This window comes from Mytilus trossulus, chromosome 7, assembly GCF_036588685.1.
Source record: "Mytilus trossulus isolate FHL-02 chromosome 7, PNRI_Mtr1.1.1.hap1, whole genome shotgun sequence".
Lineage (NCBI taxonomy): Eukaryota > Metazoa > Mollusca > Bivalvia > Mytilida > Mytilidae > Mytilus > Mytilus trossulus.
In genome coordinates this window covers 16,662,279-16,679,784 of record NC_086379.1, presented here as the reverse complement: position 1 = coordinate 16,679,784, position 17,506 = coordinate 16,662,279, and the positions used below count along the sequence as shown (strand labels likewise).

The 17,506-nt window shown below is 31.7% G+C and overlaps 1 protein-coding gene across 1 annotated transcript in view; it reads right to left on the bottom strand.

Annotated features, from left to right (window-relative positions):
* Positions 1-16,982, bottom strand: part of LOC134726207 (protein eva-1 homolog C-like) — a 29,916-nt gene extending 12,934 nt beyond the window's left edge. The window contains exons 1-5 of the mRNA XM_063590607.1: positions 16,882-16,982; positions 13,016-13,075; positions 11,599-11,904; positions 9,839-9,913; positions 9,316-9,408 (exon numbers count right to left, since the gene is read on the bottom strand). Coding sequence (XP_063446677.1) covers positions 9,316-9,408; positions 9,839-9,913; positions 11,599-11,904; positions 13,016-13,075; positions 16,882-16,948 — 601 coding nt within the window. The 5' untranslated portion in view covers positions 16,949-16,982. The remainder of the gene's footprint in view (positions 1-9,315; positions 9,409-9,838; positions 9,914-11,598; positions 11,905-13,015; positions 13,076-16,881) is intronic.
* Between the last annotated feature and the right edge of the window lie 524 nt (positions 16,983-17,506).

Here is a 17,506-nt window from a genome sequence, read left to right as displayed (position 1 = left end):
GAAGCTATCTTAGGATAATTACGTGTTCTAAGACTATCTTATGACATGTCTTTGTCTAACTTGATCTATTGCATTGATCGTCCTAACCGTAGGACACCTATTTATATGCATTAAAATGCATTAGTATTTAGTTAAAAACCCATATTATACTAGATTCTTTATCTACATATTATTTTAGAACTTACATAGTTCTCATTAATCTTTTATTTTATATCATTCAGCAGGGGCGTAGCTAGGTATTCAGCCAACTGTAGGCACCAATCGGCAGGGGGTCTGGGGGCCGCTTAAGGCCCCCAGTAGGTCCAGGGCAGAGCCCTGGTAGGGGGTTCAGGGGGGCGAAGCCCCCCGACGGAAAACTGGTTTAAGCATTTTAGCTGTATAATTTTATGTTAAAAAATATTAAATTTACTGGTTATTTATTCATGATAATTATTATATACATGATGAAAAGTTCGAAGAATTATGAGTAATCTGACTAGTGAATTAGGTAACGCAGTACAATCGGAAATATGGATAAAAAACTCACATTATGCACTGCCCAGATGGGGATCAGCGTATCCTTTAATGAAGCAGTACACCCTGTTTGGTATTTTAATATCTATTCCGTTCTGATTGATATATACGTATAACTTAATTAATAGTAAATATTGTGACGATCCTTCATTAAAAAAAATAGGAATCCACGTAAACACTAATATTTCTATATAATAAAACGATCCGTTTGGCTGGAAAATAATCATTAATCTTTTTTTTTTATTCTTATAAACCTACACCCTAGCCACACAAACACATACACACAGTTCTGTTCTGTTCATACCATCGTAACAAAATTCAAGAAATGCATATTTCTTTACTAGTATCCTCTACTGTAAAATCCCTACCGGGTTAGGAATTTGGACAATTTTTTTTTTACAATAAATACATACAACAGGGAGCTATGTCCTGTAATAGGTATCGTCCAGAACGAAGGTCTGGAAATTTGAAAATGAGGGATTATTGGAAAAGAGCAGAAATTCTGCCTTTGAGTAGACCAACTACGAACTCCCCAAAGAGTGGCATTCTCTCTACAACTAGGCATCGGATTTAATGTCCCCATTTTGACCTAACGTGACTGCGTATTTATACATCCTGCACAGCCAAACGGACAACCAACATTGGCAAGTCGGGTGAGGGCAAAATGGAAAGCTAGTTGAAAACTAACAACTAATTAAAGTAAAACACTCATGTGTCTAAGTTGAGGTTCATTCAAGTTTTTGATGATAGAAGTGAAATGATCTGAACCAACTAAGTTCTAGTTTATAGATTCTATATAAGGTAAAAACATAATAACATTCATTTCTTTCCAACATTCCATTCACTAAGAACGAGAGACTAGTGTGCACTTGACATTCGATAATCAAAGAGTTTTGAGAACTTAACTGGCGTTCATCTACAGATAACGTTGTTTATCATTTTTTATTTTTTTGGATAAAAAAAAAAATATTTGTGAAAAATTATGTGTAGGCACGTGCCTAAAGTGCCTAACGGCAGCTACGCCCCTGGGATTATAATTGATAAACTCAAGTTACGACCTTTGTATACAGACCTTTATATTTAAAAAAAACTTATGGAAATTTTGATCTCAGATTTTAATAGATACCTAAACCACGGAAGTATAAATATTACTTACATGCCTAGACAGCGCATTTGGAAAGGTTCAGAGTTTGAATTTGGAAAGGTTCAGAGTTTAAATTTGGAAAGGTTCAGAGTTTGAATCTGAAAAGTATTCTTGATATCCATTCGTTAGGCTAACATTAAAAGAACAAAGCATGAGATTATGGACCATGTATATTTTTCCTTCCAATAAAATAGACTTGTGGTTAATTTTCACTGATGTTTTATATGTTTTACACTTGTATTGTGCATTGTTATGTAAATCATATGTGCTTTATCCAATGGATAATTTGGATTTTTGCAAGTACGAAATTTCGACACGTTACATGAAGTATAAAAAATACAGGGAAATTAACCGTACCTCTATAAAATTCCATATACTTAAGTTTTGCTTTATCTAAATCTTGAACTCTGCTTTAATACACAAGGCCAATGTATACCAAATTGTATATGCCACATCTGTCTATATCATAGAAACTGTGATTGGTAAACAAACATAGCTGTAATAGTTACACAAAAGATTCCATTGAACCACATTTGCATCTTTCTTTCTATGATATTAAAAGATGAAATATACATGTACATACAAAGACACATAATAACGATTTCTCGGTTTTTACAGATTGGATTGCGGTGCGATTGCCCATATATTACGACATTTCATAGACCCGTCACCCATTTTGTTTGAAAATGATAAACCACTTAAAAAAAGGGACTAGTCAGCAGATATTTTGACTGTTACTTTTAAAAAAGTTAAGCACTTTACAAATATGATAATCCATAAGGGGACCGTTCCCCTGTCCCTCCCCACTTCCTCATCTTCTCACAGTTGTAATCGAAATTTCGCTTCATTGGAGTCGGTGTTGACAAAGTCGTCTGCCGGTGAACATTAAAAACAAACCTGAACGATACAATGGCATACATACTTGTATTAACTATATTATTCAAGATCTCCGAAATTAAAATGATTTATTCAATATTTTTGGCAAAAAAATACAGTATATCTGTTCTTAGGAATAGGCGCACAATTAGGGTTCTCCGAAAATCAGTATAAAGAAGTGATGAAAAATGTTTGCGCACTTATGTCTTGCAAATACATGGTTCAAACTAAAATAAAATCATTTTACCCGTAAACGAAAAGAATCGTATGAACAATTAGTTGCTTGCTGGTTTTAGTGACACTTTCATTACGCTTGGTTTTCCATGACAATCAAGATTAATTTGTAGAGAAAGCCAGAGAAAACCACTGGCCTTCGACAAGAAAACAAGTAACGTGTGTCTATTTTTAAAGATCTAAGCTGAACACACTTTGCCGAAGAAAGAACCACAGTCACAGCCTCAGTTTTGACACGCTTGTGGCCATTACAGGTACTAGATTGTCGTTCAGACAGGATCTACACATTTTTCAATTACGATGTAAAATAAAGTCATATTCTGATCAGTACACAATATAGTAAACTGCTTTGTGATTCTGCAACACTATTTTCAAGAGTTTGGTTTGATACAGTCGGGAATCGAATATATATACGATTTTTCACATTTGCAGAGAGCATACTAGCCTAAGATTTCAGTTCAATAGAGTAGATATAGGCTTCGAGATTTAGTTCTAAATATTTAAAAACCCCAAAATGGTACGGTTAACTGTCGAAGCAGTTAACATTTCAGTACTATAAGGCTAGGTTATAGTACTAGGATGAACCTAGCACTGCTTTCGTGTTTAGATAATATTTAGGGGCAAGCTGAAGGACGGCTCCGGGTGCGGGAATTTTTCACTTCATTGAAGACCTGTTGGTGATCTCTGTTGTTTTCTTTTTCCTCTATGGTCGGGTTGTTGTCTCTTGGACACATTCCCCATTTCCATTCTCAATTTTATAGAGTATAAGGCAAATCTAGGCAATGCTCGGGAATGTGTAAATAGTACTAAATACGCAATCACGCATGGTGAAGTCAGAAGTCAGATCAGTGAAATTATTCTGATTCTACTTCTAAATAGATTGAACATAGCGCATTTTCACGCTTTAGAACCGTTTTATCAAAAGTATGTGACTTTTCAGATTGAGGCTTTTTAAAGCAGAAACTTTTATCCAACATAACTTCTTTTTATGAACACTCCAAATATTATAACGTAAACACATTTTATGTTACAAGTATGATTACAAGCATTTTAATCACGAACATTGATTCAGATAATATTTATAGTAAGAACAATTAGAAACAAGCACTTGACGTATGTTTTATGTCAGATAAGTTTTGAGCAGTCATTGTCCTAAATCCGACATCAGCGATTGTTCCAACACTGTCCAAGATATATAAGCGGATTGTTGATATGTTTAAACCGGTTCTTGGACGTTCCTGTCCAAAGTCAATATCAAGTCCTTGGGTTTTCTTGTTTTCGTTTAGTTTATTATTTATGTATATTCTGACCGTGCTTTTTCAATTTCGCTTAGTTGTTATTGTTTTATATTTTCATTACTTGTAATTGATGGCTTAATTTCAATACAGTGTATGAGATTAGCTCATTGGTGACGGTCATGCGATGAACCCATATCTGTTGGTCTCTGGTGGATTTATGTATAATCCTAATACTTATACAAATTGTGAGAAAATAAAAATTTATAGAAGACTATATAATGTAAATTATCTATTTAAACGTTTAATAGTTTGGATAAATGTTTTACATTGTTATAAATAAAATATGAGATTTTGAATTAAATCGGTGAACATGAATTTGACAGCTAGTGCCCCTTTAACATAGTCATCATGTCAACATAACCATTGCACTATGATTTTCCTATAATCATTGTCATACTTGTTTTAATATCATGGACAGAGTGTCACACACACTTGTATAAGGGAATATGTTTGCAACTACAGTAAATGAATTATCAGATACGAAATAAATAGTATAAGATATCAAAAATAAAAAAACGGAATTTGGAAAAAAAGACCGATTTTCTACATTTCTACATTTTGTAGTGGTTGTGTAGGATTTTTATAGTGTCCCTCATGAAATAGTGTCCACTGGACATTATTTCATAGTAAATACTGTCCATGGACACGATTTCCTATGCAAAATATGCCCTCAGGTATGAAAAAGTGTCCATGGACGTGGACATCATCTAATTCTATAATTCTGTCCAGGGGGATATTTTATCTCAGGATAATGTGTCCACACAGACAATTTTTTATATGATAAAGTATTAAATGATATTTATCGCCTTGTAAACTATACGTATTGTAACCTACATGTATAATTGCGAACTTGAATACATTGTTACTTTGAAAAAGAGTTGTTTCATTAGTACACATGTATACCATCCTTATCTTCTTATTTATATTTTTTGATAAGTACATGTATAATGATTTAAGTTCAAAATGCTTTTCAGTATTATTTTCCAAGGACATACTAGACATATTTTAATAACACTAACTACTTATAAATATTGTCCTGTAGTTGGACCATATTTCATACCTGTAGCTATTATTGTTAACTGCTGTCCACTTACAGAACAACATTTTATTACAATGGACATTATTTATACCAAAATTCTATATTTTATTTTGTCTTCTTCTCATTATAAGTATAGTAAAGTTGCTCAAATTTGATTTTTATACTTTACAAATTTTCTTCTTTCATTGTCATTAGCATTAACTGGGTATTTCAAAGAAATTAATGTCTCTATATTCGTTTCCAACCATAATATGTTTGTTAACATTTGTATATTAATCAGTCATGCGAGTTTCTTTTCAATTGTTCAGATTTTATTAAAATTCAGGTATATTAAAACTTTTTAATGACCTTTGTATTACTTCCCTTGGAGGACACAATTTAATAGTAGATTCTATGAAAGTTGTCCTGTGGTTAACGCTATTTCATGGTTTTTGCAGTAAAAATATGTCCACTTAAGCGACAATATTTCATGGCAATTAATGGACATTATTAAATACCAAAACTCAATGAAAAACTGTCCAGGTGGACACATTTTCACAGGACACTTTTATGTCTTGCACTTGCTTCATATTTTTATTTTTCTTCGGCTTCTTAATTCAAAGATTGGCCAGACTCTTTCAATTGTTTTGTTTACATAAACAGATACTAGATATATGATCTGTTTAGGAAAATAGCCATGTCCTTTCTATTTTTTTTTAAACCTTGATTGTATATTACAAATTCGTTTATGTGCTGGCGTTGTTGTGGTAGTAAATAGAAAGATATAAACGGTAAATTAACCAATCAGCATGTATCTAATATTTAAGAATAACCAAATAAAACGTTGTTGTAAATGCAGCGCAGTTAGTTCCCCTGGATGCATCGTTTGCAATCAAAGGGAGGTAAACTCTACGAACATAAGGATACAATTTTGGATTCATACTAAGCAAAACTAGATGTATGCTGAACAATTACAACATATGCTTATTTATTGCAAAATTTAAAAACACTGACTATAATGATAATGCAAAGGAATATAAATAATGCCGAATAATATACGAATGATTAAACCGTTAAATAGCATAATACACCATATTTGATGTTTATAAAAATAAGGAGATGTGGCATATTTGCCGATGAGACAACTAAGTTTACTTAAAATTGAATTCTGTGTCCACACTAGTAGAAAATAAATTAAATTAAATTTCAAAATGCTCAATATATATATATATATATATTTTCCCTCCGGTTTATATGATCCGTTCATCCTATATATTGACTCTTAAAATTCAAGAGTTCATCTAAAAATGAGGGTACTTTCTCTAAAAATGAGGGTCCTTTTTATATGGCCTTCCAAATACCGTTTCGATCCCTAACATCACTGAAGAGACATTTATTGTCGAAATCCGGATATGGTGTACTAAAGAAATATTGACACCGAATGTTTGTGGCACAACATCCTGTCCACAAGTTAACAATTTTTTTTCTTTCTGTGACGTATTAAATTTATAATAAGATCCATTTTGTTACAACCTGTGATCAATTTTATTTGGCAATCGCCAATGGCAGTCAGCAGGGTTAAAGAACATCAGTTGTTCGACCTGTTAGTCAAATGCGTTTTGTTTAAATATACTTTTTCACTCTTTTGGTCTTTTGGAAAATGTTGTTTGTGCTGTTTTTAGACCCTTCTACAACGAAATTTGTTTGACATGCACACGTATAAAAATTGCGGTTTTTATCCAACGCAGTCATAGGTTTGAACGTAGTTTTCAATTTAGACTCGTATATATATATATATATATATATATATATATGTATATCCACCAAAATTCAGATGAAGTGGATTTAAGTTATAGGCAACCGTACAGAACGTCCATCAACGATGAGAAAAACCCTATACCGTATAGTCGGCTACAATAAGCCCGACATAAAAACTATGAAACAATTAAATTGAGAAAACTAAAAGCCATATTTCTTAATAACCCCAAAATTGTAAATTATGTACGAGGAAAATTAGAATTTGCAATGTAACTTGAAGAAGTTATATAATAATGGAAAGGGGAGTAAAGAATTAGTAGCAACTTTGACCCCAAAACATAGTCTTTTTTAATAAATGATTTTTTAGCCGATATATCCAACCTATAAGATTAAATAACTGTTGTCTCAAATGTCTGCACAAAAGTAATGTATAGTAACTTTCCTTGTTATCCGATAATTCAGTGAACAAATGCAAAGAAGAAAAAAGAATAGAATAACTTGAATATAAAATAAATGCTATATTGTGCTAATTTGCTTTAAACCACTCCTAACTATATGTATACTATAAAAATAACTCTCATTAAAGATGGGGTCAAATGTAATTTAACTAGACTTTAAATTGCAAAAAAAAACATAACAGATTAAATTCTCATAAATTAGAAGTAGAAAATATTTTAAATTCTCATTATTCGTTATTCAATTCCAACTAAAAAACTTTTTATAAATTCTGATAAACTTGAAATATATTGTATTGTAAATTTACTTCAATGTGAATTAATTTTCAAATCGAAGCAATTCAGTAATTTCTGACAAACTTGTAGTATAATTTGCCTTAAATTTCAAGTATATTTCTAAACTTAAGTAGAAAGAAATTTATTGAAAAATTAAATGTTAGTAAACGCATGCGTTCATGCAGTGTTAACTGCCCTAAGGTCTTGTTTTTTCGAAAATGTGTAGCATAAAGTAAATGTTATACAAGTGAAACATTAAATGGGTTTGTAAGGAAAATTAAATCGATAGTTTGAATTTCACCTGACAATAGAATATGATGACATGCTTTGACAAAATGAATACTTATACTAACTATTATGTAATAACATAAGCAACACGGCGCGGTTGCCACATGTGGAGCAGGTACTGCTAACCCTTCCGGACACATGAAATCGTCCCCAGTTGTGGGTGGGATTCGTGTTGCTTAGTCTTTAGTTTTCTATGTTGTGTCTTCTGTACTATTATTTGTCTGCTTTTATTTTTATTTTTAGCCATGGCGTTGTCAATTTATTTTCTATCTATGAGTTTTATTTTCGCTCTGTTACCTTTCGTCCCTCTTTTAAGAACATATTCGCACGAACAAGGGAAATGAAGAATTAAAAAAAATGAGATCTTATATCTCGAAGTAAATACACTTTACATGTAACTGTACAAAGATATAAGCATTCAACAATTTGTCCGCGCTTTGTTTGCGTGTTACTATATGAACAATAATGTGTGTTTTATAATTAAAAACGTGTAGCACTCATTTGCTATTTCGTAAAGTAAACAGTTAATTGATAAAAATAAAACCAATACATTTCTGCAGTTTTTTTAAAATAACACATACGATAAATAAAGGCAATAGAAGTTTACCTCAGTTCAATAGTAATATCGACTAAACTGAAAAAATCCTGGCACAACACAAAACTGAGGGAAACACATGAACTTTTTAAAAGAGGGAAAATACAGAAATAACAGAGACAGTTAACTGCTTCAATAAATAAACGCCTTCATACAAAGAAGCAAACTATTTATTAACAACTGCCATATATATGACTTGGTACTGGACATTTTAAGATAAATGGTATGTTGATAGATATAGGAAGATGTGGTGTGAACCTGTTTGTATTGCTAGTCAAACCTCTAGCTTATCTGGCAATGTTAAAAACACCGCTAAAATGACGATTTTATATGACAGAAACAGTACAAATGAATACAAAAACACCTAGAACAGAGAAACACATTGATAAATACTATACATAGTAAAACATAAAAAAGTAAAATACAAATATAGAAAGAGTAATATTTGTTTTTGATTCATTCTGTTATACAAATTATCGTTCCTTCGTCGTGTAACACTAATGCTTTAGTAGTAATCTCCGTCAGTATGAGTACAAACTGTCATTCTGATTGGGATTGATGATTGGTTAATTTCATCAGATGGGTCGTGATATAAACGAAATGCAATTGAATGCAAAGTTATAGGTAAAATTTCAAAGTGATTTAATTTTTTCAAGCGATGGCTAGTAATAGGACACAACGGTATAATCGACAGATCGTAGACTGGCAAAAATGCAATATCTAACATATATACAAGCAAGCATGAAATTCCTATATAATCTATATTAATTTGATGTCCCCTTATTCAGTCATAAACTAAATGCAGACAATGTCGTGCTGTATGACCGTATTTTCAATATCATTACTATGATTTAGTATACCTTCACTAGTGTTGTCTTCATCATTTTTCATAACATGTTCTGTCTCTTTTGCAAGTTGTCCTGATTTGTCTCCTCCACTCACAAATCTTATGACTATTTTTTAAAATAAGATTAAAAAAGAAAAAGTTCAAATGTTACTATAAGAGTACAAACAGTTATGGATATAGATCTAGATCCCGATTCAAAGTAGTATTAGTGGGTTTTTACCAATTCGATTTTCAAAGTCTAATGATAGTGTCAATTGGTTTGTGACTCATTGAAATATACGCAACATCTGCTTCTTTTCATGGAAGCAATAAATATGCGATGACACGTTTCGTTGGAACCAATTTGCGTGGATGGAGAAAATTATGTCTTAACCTACAACATTTAAAGTGGTGGTAATAAATAAACTATATTCAATATAGTTAAGCTCTTTTTGACTGGTTTGATATTTTACTACTCATGATATAAACGTATACAAAAAGACGACATGACATCTTCAATGATTGTGACATGGTATCTTTATGGTTTTTATCGTTACCTGTAGTCTGGGTAGCATTAGTCGTTACATTCTGATCTTTAACAAAAATTCGGCCAAGGGGGGCCAAAGTCGTTTCTGAAAAAAATATATCATAGAAATGCATTTGAATAGGTATGAGTTTCTCTTACTCTTTTTTACTTATTTCTTTCCTCGCTATTTTCAAGAGTTTATGAGATCATAACAATTAAGTTTCACTTTATTTTAATCAATTTCAAATGAATTATTAATTTGTGTCATATTTACTTCAGGATTAGGAAAATTCAAATTTTAAATGTTCTCTATCTTAATGTAGGCAGACTAAAGTTTTTCACATTTTTTTAAATACCTTACTCATTTCCTATGTGTGATTAAATAAATCGAAGGTTTGAAAAAAAAAACATTTCTTTATTATTGCAGCGTATACGTGAAATGAAATTGTAATTGATTCCGAATCTTATATATTACTGAATTAACACCCCAAGGAGACATATCACCTACACTCGTAAAGATATAAAGGCTAATTATTGCTAAACAAATATAATTATGGTCGTAGTTGAAGGACTACAAATTAAGTCGTTATGTACATGTAAGTATGCTTAGATTGTGTAGACATTTAGGTTTTTAAGCAATATACGAAAAGATTTGAATGGTTCTTTTCATATATAGCCAAGTGATTTTCTTATCCAGTGAATCATTTACAAGATCGATTTATGCTTGAGTTAATTACAGTAACACCAATTTAAGCAGAATGAAAATCTAATAATATCTGTAAATATATAAAAACTTTATTGGAAAACAAAACTGTTTACATTATCTCTGTATATTTTAGTGTTACTGGACCAATTAATACTTCCATTCTCAATTTTATTCCTCAAACAAAATACACTTTATGAATATTAATGTTTCAAACAAGTGATACATAACATTAAAATGTTTAGTCTTCCTGTATATATTGTACACACTTTTCTTATTGCATTTGTATTTGGTTAGTTTATGAGTTAGAATGTCCTTCTGGTATTTTTCGTCACTCTTTTACGCTGTTGGATATGTAGGACTATATCTCATATTGCCCATAAACACCTAGTAAATCATGTAATTTCCGTTTTTTTTGTATTTCCCTTTGATCTGACAAATACTTATTATACTCTGGTTTTGCCAACTTTATTATCCACTCACATCTTTTATATATTAAAAAAAATCATATCTTTTATTTCTATAATAAATTGAGAAAAATCCCAACTTCCTCTGACAACGTGTACCCTAGAGAATGTTTAATGTCCTTACCTTGCGTTTAATAGGTCATAAGGCAGAGGCGCATGATTTGCTTTTACATTATTTTATGAGTTAATGGCATTCCTCATTTCAAATTTGTTTGCCTTGAAATCCATCATTTTCATAATGAAATGCATGTTCATAGTCAGTAATATTACAGTTGTTATCATTCGTTTGATGTGTATGAGCTTTTGATATTTTTCATTTGATAAGAAACATTCCGTTTTAGATTATCCTTGGAGTTCGGAAATTTAGTTATTGTGCTTTTTGTTATTACGCAGTCATTGTGTCGCTGTTTAATTGACTTTCAATACAAATGTCCTGTACATCTTTGTTTTATTACAAAACAATAATTATTATGGTTTTGATTGAATCTTAATAATTCTGAAGTAATTGTTTATTCAATTTGAAAACGGAAAAAAAAACAAGTTAATTATAAGTATATCATTTGTTCTCACAAAAGCAACACAAGTGTGCATTTTTATAATTTAAAAGTTAACTACACATACCATGGTATCTTTTTCTTGAACAGTGATATCTAACTTTCAGGTACTTTGTAATACCCACACATTGATTTCCAAACTTATCCGTTGTTACAAGAAGAACACATCTTTGTGATTCACCACATTTCTCATTTAGGACTTGTAGTGCCCTCTCGTGACTATCACAAGCATATGACTCAGTACCCAAGAATTCACTGCATCGTTGATAGTCTGAATTTCCACGTCCATAGTTTGCATAGTCAAAAACTATTACAGAGTTGTTCGGACATGTTATATTCAGCGTATTTCCTTGACATACATGTAGTTCTAAAACTAGATATGTAAATCTTGAGTTTTTATCTAAATCTACCACATCATGAATCTAAAGGTTTTAGGAACATGTCTTCACATTTTTCATATCATTTGAGGAACATATAACTACGATTTTTGCGTTAAATGAAAAGAACTGTTTTCTACTAAAATCATATTTGTTATTCGCATCAACCGTTATTCTATTTAATGTCGAGAAGACAGAAATTGTCTTATCTGCCTTTTCTATAGGTAGTGTGAATCAGACGTCCGTCACCTGGCCCTAAACACATATGGTTACTAGTTCAGTGATAACAAACGCCATACTAAACTCCAAATTGTAAACAAGAAATTAAAAATAATACAAGACTATCAAAGGCCAGAGGCTCCTGAATTGGGACAGTCGCAAAAATGCGGCGGGGTTAAACATGTTTATGAAATCTCAACCTCCCCTATACATCTAGCCAATGTAGAAAAGTAAACGCATAACAATACGCCATAATAATTCAGTTCAAGAGATTTGCGAGTCTGATGTCAGAAGATGTAACCAAAGAAAATAAACAAAATGACAATAATACATAAATAACAACATACTACTAGCATTTAACTGACATGCCAGCTCCAGAATTCAATTAAACTGATTGAAAGATTATGGCTTCATCATACGAATATCAGGCACAGTCCTTCCCGTTAGGGGTTTAGTATCATATCATCATAACGTATATGAGAAAAACATAACCCGTGCCATGCAAACAACTGGTTTCTAAGAATGCGTCTTATATTGCATTGATCTGGAAATTGACAACGACAATGACAATCATAATGCAGCATCCCCGGTTATTTGTAGGTTTGGTCTGTTCAGTCTGGGTTTGTTTTTATTTTGTATTATTGTTTGTATTTTGATAATTTTTAATTTTTTTTGGCCATGGCGTTTACAAATTTCCATCGACAAATGAGTTTCAATAGCCGTTTGGTATATCTTTCGCCTGAATTTTTCTGTAACTAACTTCAGCACCATTTAACTTTATTACTGCATATCATTTAGTAGATTTTTGTATTACAGCCGAATATTGTTTACATTACTTACTTCCGCCTAACATTTACTAGTGCATGTAATTAATTTAGATATAAGTACCTTTTGTTATTGGATTAACGTGTTCATCTGACAGAATTTCAGTAGGTTTTGTAATATGATCTACAAAGTAATGAGAATTTTTTTCAATGAATTAGTAATTATGATAGTGTCTCATTCAAAATTTTCATACCATGTCATTATAATAGGTTATTTAATTTATATGCTCATAAAATAGGAAGATGGGGGCCAATGAAACAACTCTCAATCCAAGTCACATTTATAAAAGTAAACACATAGGTCAAGGTACAGTCTTACACACGGAGCCTTGGCTCACACCGAACAGCAAGCTATAAAGGACCTACAGGCAGTTAGCTTGAAAATGAAAAAAATGTACATTATTAAAAAATTTGAATTAGGAAGTTTTGCTGTTTCCCAATCATTTTCGGCTCATAGGGTATTAAACATAATGTTTGTTTTCCGATATTCACCGTTAATGTATAACTTTACACTATTCACATTGGATTCTCAATTAACTGTATCCATTTTATTTAAAAGTAAGTCCATATTGTCATTACTTAATGCCGTATCGCTGTTACCCTTTACATGTATTTTCCTTTGGTCCATGGAAACAGCTCTCTCTGTTCAATGTTTGATACTGAATAATTTTCAACAGGGGTAAAACAAATTTTATAACAGATGTGCTCTAATTCTTTGCAGATTTGTTCGTGTCTGACCTTTTTTTTTTAAATTAAAACAAAGTGAAGCTATATGAACTCAGTTTTTTATTGGTCAAAACCCAATTATAAAGACGACGTCTGATAACAAAACACGTAAAGAGCACATCTTTTTGCAGATCATTGGAAATGAAGCAAAACGTTCGTTAGCCTATCGTCGAAAAAATAATTCTACATGTACGACCAAACCTTTTGCAATTACATTTCTTTACATGTTAAAATCGTTTAACAATATCACCTAATAAAATACATCTAATGAGTTTATATCTAATAATTAGAGATTGCTTCTTGACAAAACATAAGGCCCCCAAGAGCATGAATCGCTCAACTGTTATTTTTTGCTTAAAATCTTTCCACAATGATAATTTTGCTTTTCAATATATATTAATGAGTGTCTTAAAAATAAATTTAAATGTTCGTCATTTTTTCTTCAAAAGCGAAAAAAATGCATTTTACCCCTATGTTCCTTTTAAGTCATAGTGGCATTGTTTCTTGATATACAAGGAATTGAAATACAAAATTTATAATAGATACTGTGAACCTCTTTCAGGTAAATAAAATTGAGAATGGAAATGGGGAATGTGTCAAAGAGACAACAACCCGACCAAAATAAAAAAAACAACAGCAGAAGGTCACCAACAGGTCTTCAATGTAGCGAGAAATTCCCGCACCCGGAGGCGTCCTTCAGATGGCCCCTAAACAAATATATACTAGTTCAGTAATAATGAACGCCATACTAATTTCCAAATTGTACACAAGAAACTAATATAAAAATAATACAAGACAAACAAAGGCCAGAGGCTCCTGACTTGGGACAGGCGCAAAAATGCGGCGGGGTTAAACATGTTTGTGAGATCTCAACCCTCCCCCTATACCTCTAACCAATGTAGAAAAATAAACGCATAACAATACGCACATTAAAATTCAGTTCAAGAGAAGTCCGAGTCTGATGTCAGAAGATGTAACCAAAGAAAATAAACAAAATGACAATAATACATAAATAACAACAGACTACTAGCAGTTAACTGACATGCCAGCTCCAGACTTCAATTAAACTTTTGCTGAAATTGATTCAGCAGTTTTAAAGCAAGCAAACTAGATGAAGAATTCGGAAAATTGTCTTTAAAGGGCAGTAACTCCTAAAGGGGTCGATTGACAATTTCGATCATATCAACTTTTTTGTAGATCTTACTTTATTAAACATTTTAGCTCTTTACAGATTATCTTTTTCATAAATAATATTCTAAAAAATTACCAAAAGCTGCAAAATTTCCTCAAAATTACCAATTTAGTGGCAGCAACCAGATAACAGATTCTTCTGCAAATTTTAGGTCTTATATAACTTTACCTAATGCATACTTTAACCGAATTTCAGATTTGCTCTAAATGTTTTGGTTTTTGAGATATAATCGAAAAACTGCATTTTACCTACATTTGTAGAATATGTTCTATTTTTAGCCATGGCGGCTATGTTTAAGACAAAACAGAAAATGGCATACACACTTCAAGATACCCTTAGGATAATTAAGCTAAAGTGTGGTAGGAATTGGTTTAGCAGTTTCATAGGAGAAGATGTTTGAAATAGTTAAGACCAGACGGATGACGATGGACGACGACAGACGACGGAGGACGCCAAGTGAGGGCAAAAGCTTTCTCCCTCGAAACGGTGAGCTAGAAATGATATTATGAGATTTAAAGTTAAATGTCGGTGATCCACATTAATATGTTATGATTCAATAAATACCAGCTCCAGATATATAACATTTCTATTTTCAAAGACATAATCATGATTATTATGTATCTAAAGATGTTATCAATTATTTTTACAAACGTTAACTTCCTCTTCCTTAAACCGTTAGGTTTATACGTAAACATGATAAATTCACCTTAATTTCACTAATTTGAATCTAATAATACAGTATGTGCATAAATGTTGAGAACAAGAAACTGTAGTGACAAGATCATTGAATGAATATCAACTTCCGGTTTATCGATATAAGTATATTGATATTCAAAGATAGAATATTATACATAAGGAAATATATTTATTGAAAGTTATCAAGACTAATATCTTTAATTATCCTCCCTTTGCAAAAGAAGCAGATGTAAAATAATACTTAAAAAGGTAAATTGTATTTCATCCCGTCTCCTCAGTAACTCACAGTGTTGACCTAAATTTAACACGAGAGTGGTAAAAATAAAGGGTTCATCTATTATTGTTAATCATGTTTCAAAGTGTAAAAAAACATACACTTTTCAGACCCCCTACCCTCCCTCAAAAGGTGTACATCAACCATTTGTTTTTTTTTAGACGAGAATCAATCATTCTTAATAATCAGAAGATCCTGTCTATTATAGTTTAGTTGAATATAAAAATTTGCATTGAAAATAAAGTAAAACATTTCCGACTATTTTATTTGATGACATTTCCGGAAAAGATAAGAAAAAAAGAAGCGTACAGTAAAAATGAATTCCCTCCCCAAAATGTAAGTTGTGTACACTTTGAAAAATGGTTGACAATTATGGATGACCCCTACGAGAACTAGCCTAATTTCTATAATTGTATTGTATTTTGTTATTTTTTAGTGACCCAGTGGAAAAGAAGCCTAAACGAGGGGCTAATACCCCAATTCAGCATGTGAGGCTTATAATATTTTTTAACTCTTCTAATAAGTGTAATCCATTTTTCAAGCTTTTGGAGAATAAAACTATTTTAAAGGCTGCGTTTGATCGTTAGGAGTTGCAAATTCCCTTTTATTTCGAAGACCATAATTGACATTAGTGTTTCGTATGCAAAACATCTGCAGGAATATAATCAATGGCATATCTCCAGGAATAGTTTCATGAAGAAATCAAAATTTGGAGAAATTCCCAACATTAATCCTTTTATGATGCCAATCTTGGTTGCCTCTCTTTAACCCCAGTAACCATTCTGGTTGACAGTCTAAAATAGTATATTATGGTACAGACTCGATTAGATATTTCTTTTGTACAGGTCTCCCTCACTATGTTCATTTTCTCTCTCACACACACATTTATTAGTAGAAAGGAAATTATGAAAAAAATCCGAAGCAGTACAAAGTTTGTTATTAGCTCATCAATATTAATTAGGATGAGATTGTATTACCCTCCCCCTTTTTATTGTAATACTATCATTATTATGCTTACAGTAAGTAACGAAGACAATCCTACCAGATAAATCCAATGTTAAGCAGTATATTCTTGTAGAAAAACAGATAAGTAAGACAAATCGTTCCATACTGAAAAATTCACAACGTTCACTGCTGCAAACATGGTTTACAAACATAATTGTTTACTCAGGAAATAACCTCTTTCGATTCATGAAATACATATTTGGGTTAATTAGTGTGTCAAACGTTTGTGTAATTGTGTACTTAAAACTGGAAGTAATTTTAAAACAGTTGCGCATCGATTTTCAAATAATATAAAAAGTATTAAAAGAGAGACTATATATATCAGAGGGACATTTGAACTCGTAGATAAAAAAATAACTGACAACGTCATGGCTAAATGAGACAAAGACGAAGAAAAAAAGTACACAAGACACAACATAGAAAACTATAGACTAAACTACACGAATCCCACCAAAACTGGGGATGATCTCATGTGCTCCGGAAGGGTAAGCCGATGCTACTTAAGTGGTATGGGAGTCTAAATTAAAAATGAAAGAATTTGTTTATACTTTGCCAATATGTAGTTTATATTGTGATATGTACAAAAATGTATAAATTCGTAAGGGTTTCTCGGAATATAGTGACTCGCCTTCTTTTTAAATCTAAAAAATGATAGAAAATCT